Source organism: Dipodomys spectabilis, unplaced genomic scaffold (genome assembly GCF_019054845.1).
Source record: "Dipodomys spectabilis isolate Male_0828 unplaced genomic scaffold, ASM1905484v1 ptg000118l, whole genome shotgun sequence".
NCBI classification, from domain to species: domain Eukaryota; kingdom Metazoa; phylum Chordata; class Mammalia; order Rodentia; family Heteromyidae; genus Dipodomys; species Dipodomys spectabilis.
Genome location: NW_024870795.1, coordinates 5438777 through 5446178, shown reverse-complemented (window position 1 = coordinate 5446178; position 7402 = coordinate 5438777). Strand labels below are relative to the sequence as shown.

The 7402-nt window shown below is 53.2% G+C and overlaps 2 protein-coding genes across 3 annotated transcripts in view; both read right to left on the bottom strand.

Moving 5' to 3' along the window:
- Positions 1-178: 178 nt before the first annotated feature.
- Positions 179-1495, bottom strand: Sh3bgrl3 (SH3 domain binding glutamate rich protein like 3). The gene is made up of 3 exons (XM_042688521.1): positions 1342-1495; positions 736-903; positions 179-620 (listed from the first exon to the last, which is right to left on the bottom strand). Exons 1-3 carry the CDS (start codon positions 1387-1389, stop codon positions 555-557), a joined length of 282 nt encoding a protein of 93 aa, XP_042544455.1. The 5' UTR covers positions 1390-1495; the 3' UTR covers positions 179-554.
- Positions 1496-2726: 1231 nt separating this feature from the next.
- The window catches only part of Cep85 (centrosomal protein 85), a 41270-nt gene continuing 36594 nt past the window's right edge, over positions 2727-7402 (bottom strand). For both annotated transcript variants that reach the window (XM_042688513.1, XM_042688514.1), the window contains 3 exons: positions 6819-6926; positions 5419-5644; positions 2727-4311 (listed from right to left, as the gene is read on the bottom strand). In XM_042688513.1, the coding sequence (XP_042544447.1) occupies positions 4151-4311; positions 5419-5644; positions 6819-6926 (495 nt within the window). In that variant the 3' untranslated portion in view covers positions 2727-4150. The remainder of the gene's footprint in view (positions 4312-5418; positions 5645-6818; positions 6927-7402) is intronic.

The following is a 7402-nucleotide window of genomic DNA, read 5'->3' as shown; positions in this document are numbered from 1 at the left end:
CCACTACATGCACAGGAGTCAGAGGGTGGCCCAGCCACTGCCTCCAGATACCACTAGTTCACACAGGCATGTGGTGTCACACCGATCCAAACGCATGCAGCACACAGGTGACAGTTTCAACCAGCAGCCTCACCCAGGGCAGGGACCCAGCACGCCCAGGCCACAACCAGACAGACAGTGCCAGTGGAATGGGCATTTAATTGTCTCTAGGATGCTCCCAGAAGGGGGGACTGCGGGGCCTTTGGCAGAGCTCTGACTAATGGAACCAACAGAAGTGTCCATCGCCAGTGCCAGGCAGGGAGGCAGCCCCAAGGCCTGGCTGGGGACAGCCAGCCAGCACTGGGGCTGTGGTTTAAGACAATTTCTGAGACTAGTGGATAAGGAATGTTTCTTTGGAATGGAAGGGAGGGCGCTATAAAGAGCAGGGAGGAAGGCTTGGGTTAGGTTGGGGGAGGGATGCCAAGGTCAGGTTAGGAATGACAGGGAGTTGGTCACAAGGTCCTTTCAGACCGGGTGCGGTCTGTGGGGAGAAGACGGTGTGGTCTGGTGGAGACTCAGGCCAGCTTCAGGAACTCTTGCAGCGTGTTCTGTTCCACAGCCTCCACGAAGAGCTCATAGTCCTGGGGGAGGGATGGTGATCATTTGAGCGCGGGGGTGGGGGGGTCGTACTCTGTCCAGTCCTCTGACAACGCTCCCCCCACCCCGACACTCCCACCTCCAGCCCCTGGACCCTACCCCGCAATACTGGTCCCCGTTGACAATCTGGGGTGGGGTGGCCTTGGGGTTGCCTGCCAAGGCTCGCATCTCATCCCGCAGGGCGTTGTCTTGAGAGATGTCTACTAGCTGGTACTGGATTCGCTTCCCATCCAGGATGCGGGTCACCTCACTCTGCTGGGACTTGATCTAGGGGCAGAGGGTGGGTAGGGTTAGTGGGCAGTTTGGATGGTTTCTGGAGGGAACCCTGGGCAGATGTACAAAGCTTTCGCCACGAAGGGAGGGAGTGGGACAGATCAGGCTTGGGGTAGCCCTGGACGAGAGAGACGGCCACCAGGGGCGGGGTGTGAGAGGAGTCAGCGAAAGTTCGCCTGGCGCTCGGCCCACAGTAGAGGGGGGCGTGCTGAGGGCGGGCCCGGCCCCCCGGTGGGGGATGGGCGCCGAGCTCGGGCCGGGGCTGCTGAGGACCCAGGACGCCCAGGGAGCGGGCTCCGGAGGGGGCCTCGACCCCGGATCCGGGTCTGTCCACACCTCGCCTCCGCCGCGGGGGCGGGTCCGGGCTCCGGGTTTGGAGCACCGGGAGCTGGCCCACGTTCTCCGCCGGCGCGGGCCCGGGCGCACACTCACCTCACGGGAGCCGGTGACCGAGGTGCTGTAGACGCGCAAGCCGCTCATGCTGCAGGCGGGCGGACGTGCAGATAAACCCGGAGACGGTGGGAGCGGCAGCTGCACGGCCCAGACGACGCCGCTGCGCTCGGGAGCGGTTTCCTTCCTGCTCCGCCCGCGAGTCACCGCCCTCAGGACCAATGAGCTGCGCAGGCGGGGAGGCGGGGCCTCCGCGGCCCCGCCCCGCGCACCAGACCCCCCCCCCCACGCTCTCGGGACTTGTCTAGCGCCGTGGACCCCAGTCGTGGCCGCGCGCCGCCGCCCTCGCAGCCCTGGGTGATCTGGGGCCCGGGGGAGGTGGGGAGGGGCCAGAAGGCAGGAGAGGCGCGGGAGGAACGTTCAGCAAAGGCTTCCCGGGCTCACCGGCTCCAGTGCATCTGTCACTTGCTCTGCAGGAAGAGGTCCCATCACCTAGCCTAGCTTGGGGTTCTGGAAAGGAGGCACACCGGAGCAGAGGCAGCGGGCAAGGAAACCCCTAAAGCTCCAGTCAGCTCGGGCAGGATAAGACAAGGGTGGTGGCAGGAAGCGGGGCCACGCCCTCCAGAAGCCAGACGGAGACCAAGGCAAGAGGCCAGTTGGATAGCTCTGAGAAGCGAGGAGGCAAAGGCAAGATCCACAGCTGGCTTTGGGATGGCCCCCTCCATGCTTCAGTTGGCACATTAAGGCTACCATCTCAGCAAGAACCAGGAGATTCAAAGGGAACTTCAGCAACCTGCCCAACTTCGGAGCCTTAGCTTCCTGCTGGGTTGTACATAAAGCCTCAGATATCTCCCCTTCCCCAGACCGCTAACAGTCCAGGAACCACCCGAGCCTTCTGAGCAAACAGTGCCTCAGAAGCCACAGAAACCCGGAGGTCTCAGACTTCCTCTCTGAGAGGCCTGCTGAAACTTTCCGGTGTCAGCCTGCTCTGTGACTCAGGGTAGCTTAGCCCAGGACAAAGTGTGGATGAGTGTCTTCATTTGTCCTCAGAAAAAGGCAGAGTGTGAGCTGGGAAGGTGGCTCAGTGGTAGAGTGCTTGCCTCGCATGCACGAGGCCCTTGGTTCGATTCCTCAGCACCACATAAGCAGAAAAAGCCAGAAGTGGCCCTGTGGCTCAAGTGGTAGAGCACTAGCCTTGAGCTGAAGAACTGAGGGACAGTGCCCAGGCCGAGTTCAGGCCCCAGGACTGACAAAAAAGAAAAAGGCAGAGTTATAAGAACACCCCATTGCATTTGCCAAAAAGTTCCTTCTTGCTGCTGTTTGGAACTTGACTGAAAACTTAATCTCTGACTCTCAAGCCAAAAGCAAGGGGTGGAGCCAGGGGTATGGGAATGATGGAAGGCTATGGGAAACAGAAATGTCTGTTAAATTTTTTTATTCTGTAATCAAAATAGGCAATACAAATCAGTTGACATAACGAAGATGCATATAAATAACTGCTTATAAACTTCACAAGGAAAAATACCCGTGAGCATGGTGGCAGGCCTCCCAACCCAGGGTGGAGACCAACCAGGCAGCTCTGCTTTTAGGAGGCAGGAGCCCAGAGGCTGAGGGGGATAGCCAGCTGGGTGGGGCCGCTCTGAATGGAAGGGATAAGTCACTCCATAAATAAAACACAAACTTGTAAAAACACTTAAGAAGGAGGCTCATTCAGTCCTGGAGTGAGGTCCAAGATGCTGCCAACAGCCCAAAGTTTGTCAAAAGTCTTGGCATGGCTGCTTCTGGTCTCCAGAACAGATTTGCTCCCCATACACACACATGGCCCCTGTGTGGCCTTTGTGCCAGATCTAGAGGAGGCCTGGGACTGGCCAACAACCAGACATTAACAATTGTGGGATGCCTTCTAAACCAGGCAAGAAAAACAAAAAACAAAACAAAAGCAAATGCCCCAGAGAAACAAACCTCCAGGAAACACTGAGAGTTAACTCTCAGAGGTGATTCCTTAGGAGACCAGAACAGGAAAGGGAAAGGGTTCCCCCAACATGAGGCACAAATCACAGGGCTGACACAGCCCTGGCAGAAGGAGTAAGCAGCTTGACAAGTGCCCTGTGGCCCTCTGGGGGAAAATTCTGCCCAAGACCAGAACCACAGAGAAAGGTTTGTACTCAAAGCCCAAGAAAGGATCTACCTGGAAGGCCTGAGAACAAAGGGGGAAGAGGCTGTGTAGGGCTGCTGAAGAGTGAGGACTCCTACACAGATGGCATGGCAGGCAGGCAAAGGAGCCCTGGCATCAGAGCCCCCAGTCCTACTGGGTACTTTGCTAATGAACAGATCACCCTGAGGCTTCTGCAAGAACAAGAGCCCTGAGGAGGAAGCAGAAGGACTGTGCCTGAGAAAACCCAAAGAGCCAGTTCAACTCCCAGAAAGGCTGGCACCTGGGGCTTGAGAATTCTCAAAAGGTTGGTACCCCTACTGGGCCTTTTCAGTCTCCCCTAAATAAGTTAGGGGCATCAGCAGCAGGTTCAAGTAATAGAGTGGGAATGAACGAAGATCCATCCTAGAGGACAGAGAGGGGGAGGCGAACAGCAGGTTGACCTGATATCAGCCAAGGGCTGGGAACAATTTCTGAGGACTTATCAGTTGAACCTGCAAAAGTTAATTAGTAACTCTCTCTCTCAAAAGGTGAATTAAGATAACAGAACTAACACAACCCAATAAGGCAAAGTCAGTGCAAGGGGGCCCCTCCTCCCTCCCCTCTGACTGCTCTGAGACAGCAGCAGGAATCTGCTAGCTAGGCTCAGAAGCCCAGGTCCTCCCTGAGGGATATGGTATGCCCCACCCTCAGCAGTCCTCACTGTGTGGCACAGTTTTCTCCCATGTCCTGGGCATATCTGTCTGACAAATTGGTCCTTAAGTCTTCGATGTCCCGGTGTAGCTGCTGAACCTCTTCAAGTTTCCTCCTGATCACATCTGGCTTCTGCAAATCCAGAGGAGTCCCTTGGTACTGTGTGGCTGCAGAGAACATTTAGAGTGTCAGAGACAGTTGGGAGACATTTCCTAGGGGGGACAGTATAGAGAGGCCCATGATCTTGAGACATACTATTGTTATTATTTTTTTGCCAGTCCTGGGCCTAGAACCCAGGGCCTAGGCACTGTCCCTGAGCTTCTTTTGCTCAAGGCTAGCACTCTACCACTTGGGCCACAGTGCCACTTCTGGCTTTTTCTGTTTATGTGGTACTGAGGAATCAAACCCAGAGATTCTGCATGCTAGGCAAGCACTCTACCACTAAGCCACATTTCCAGGGAGGAAGGAAGGAATAAACCTACAGCCTCAGTCACGCTAACCAAGTACTCTGTGATTTTACATCCTAGTCCCAGAACATTACAAAACAGGAGCTGGGGATAGCAGGCTGGTGACTTGCTAAGGCCCGCTTTTTGTACTTCGTACATACCTGGCATTTATAAAGGTAATCAACTCTAAAAGAACAATAAATTAGAAAAACAAAATAAAATTTTTAAAAAGATTCCTGTTTACAAAACACTGAACATCTACTTTGTGAAACATAAAAACTCTCAGAGGGGGAGCTGGGAAGGTAGCTCAGTGGTAGAGCACTTGCCTTGCATGCATGAGGCCCTGGGTTCGATTCCTCAGCACCACATAAGCAAAAAGAAAAAAGCCAGAAGTGGCGCTGTGGCTCAAGTGGTAGAGTGTTAGCCTTGAGCTGAAGAGCTGAGGGACAGCGCCCAGGCCCAGAGTTCAGGCCCCAGGACTGGACAAAAAAAAAAAAAAATCCCAGAGGGTGCTGGGAATGTGGCAGTAGAGTACTTGCCTAGCATGCATGAAGGCCTGGGTTCAATTCCTCATACCACATAACAGAAAAAGCCGGAAGTGGTGCTGTGGTACAAGTGGAAGAGTGCTGAACTTGAGCAAAAGCAGCTCAGGGACAATGTGGAAGCCCTGAGTTCAAGCCCTGGGACTGGCAAAAAACAAAAACAACTCCCAGAGGGCAGCACCAAGGCCTATTTGCCCTATTCACAAATTACTGATAGGAAAGTTAGATGGTAATGAAAGGATGAAGACATTTCTTTCACAGGTTCCAGATTGGCCTAAGAACTCACAGTGAATGCCCAGGAGCAGAGAAAGATTCGGGTCATGGCCCTGGACCCTCTGTGTCACAATGCTACAGACCGCCTGCAGATCTTGAAGACAACTGGCCAATTCTTGGTGTAACTCAAAGGCCATCTGGGATGTGTCTGGCGAAGGTGGGCACCCTGGCTGGGCCTGGCGCAAGTGCTCCTGCAGCGTTAGGTTCTTCTCAATCAAGTCCTGGTTCTGAACTGAGAGCTGAACAGACATGTGGCTAAGTATGTTAACCCAGGCCCAGGGAGAGGCAAATTATCTGTGCATATGGGTGTGGACATGAGTGGAGGGGAGGGTATGAGTCATAGGCAATGTCCCTCCTCCCCACCCCTGCCCTTACCAACAGGCTTAGCACCCTTCCTGCACACCCCCATATCAGACCCAGTTCCTCTGGGGGTAGGCTGGGCCCAAAGGGATCCAGCATGGGAGAGGAAGCTATTCTCTAGCACACTGACTCATCAGCCTCCAGGTTTCTGTTTAGGAACCAGAGAATATACTCCTAACTATAGGAACTCTATCTGAAGCCAGTCCCTCAGCCAACTCTGTTAGCCAGGCTATTAGAGATGGCTTAACGTGAACAGTGAAATCTGAGGAGACATTGGTTTCAATCTCTCCCTGCCACCCTGACAAAGTGGCCACTAGCCAGCCTGATCACAGGCTGTCAGAGGAATATGGAGGCAAGGAAAACAATGCAACTAGTGGTTCCTGGGAATGGGGCAAAAGAAAGTAAGAGACCACAGAATCTAAAGCTGAAAAGGATCCTGCTCTTCTCACCTTAGTGAACTTAGGCTTTACTATGCTGACAAGCTATTCACATCTGTCTCCTTCCTTTCATCTTCCTGAAAACTTAAATTCACTCTCTTCCCACTTGTTCCATTTTAAAAACTGAGCAGAGTTCCCAGTCTTCCACCTACACAGGGCCACAATCCTGGCAGGTGGCCAGTTAACTTGGTGGCCCCCTGCTGACAGTTCTGTTTACTGCATGAGGATTACCAAATTTATTGGGGGAAGAGATAAGAGACTGAGACAGGGGCTGGCTATGTGGTTTAAACTGTTACAACTAAAGCAAGAGGAGTGCCTCTTGCTTTAGCCTCCTAAGTACTGGACCACCATACCTAGCTCCTTCAGTCTTATACAATCCTCCCTCCCTAATTCCACAAACTTGTGCCTATGGGAAGACAAAAGGAGAAAGAGTGATTTCCCAAATATGAAAAACATTCCTGGCAGTTGTGACCTAGAACCTTTAACATAAAGGATGAAGCAAAGTACCTTGCCATGGCGTTGCTCAATAAGCTCAGTAAGGACTCCTCCCACACTGGACTCTCGGCACAAGGATGGGGAGGGCATACTGAGAAATCAGGTTTGGGAGGCTGCTTACCTCCTTCACTGCTGTGCGCAGCTGTTGCAGGGCAGTCTCTCTCCGGTGGGCTTCCTCTCTCAGGGCCTGGCTTGTCTCTTCTTCTTGAATCACTTCTTGCTCCAGGCTCTTGAACCGCGTGGCAAGGCGTTGAAGGGAACACAATAGGGATAACAAGCCTGGTTCAGATACCACCATCTCTGGCCTAACGACACAATTAAGTCCTATCCCCAAAGTACACTGCTGTGAAGAGGCTGTTTTAGAAGAACCCAGCTCAGTGACTTCCCATTTAAACCTTTGGATAGCTTCTACCCACACACCAAGTGGAGGCTGACTTCTTAAAGCAGGACATCCCAGGCCATTCAACTTCTATTCACTTCCATCTATCTCTTCACTCCCAAGAGCCTCCATTCCAGCCACGCTGAATGATCTAATTGACAAACTCCAGCTCTAGGCCTTTTTCTCACTCCTTTTGCCTTTTGTTCAGATTGCTCTTAAACTCTTGTCCATCACTCTACAAGATTCTAAGGCCCATCTGAGCCTTCTTCAATCCAACATCAGATCCCAATTAATCTTAATCCCACCCTGTCATTTAAGCCTCCATC

Coding starts and splice junctions, on each gene's coding strand:
- Sh3bgrl3 (XM_042688521.1), bottom strand. CDS start 1,389: ATGAGCGGCTTGCGCGTCTACAGCACCTCGGTCACCGGCTCCCGTGAG. Junction 904..1,341: donor CGGTCACCGGCTCCCGTGAG/GTGAGTGTGCGC, acceptor CTCTGCCCCTAG/ATCAAGTCCCAGCAGAGTGA. Junction 621..735: donor ACGGGGACCAGTATTGCGGG/GTAGGGTCCAGG, acceptor TCCCTCCCCCAG/GACTATGAGCTCTTCGTGGA.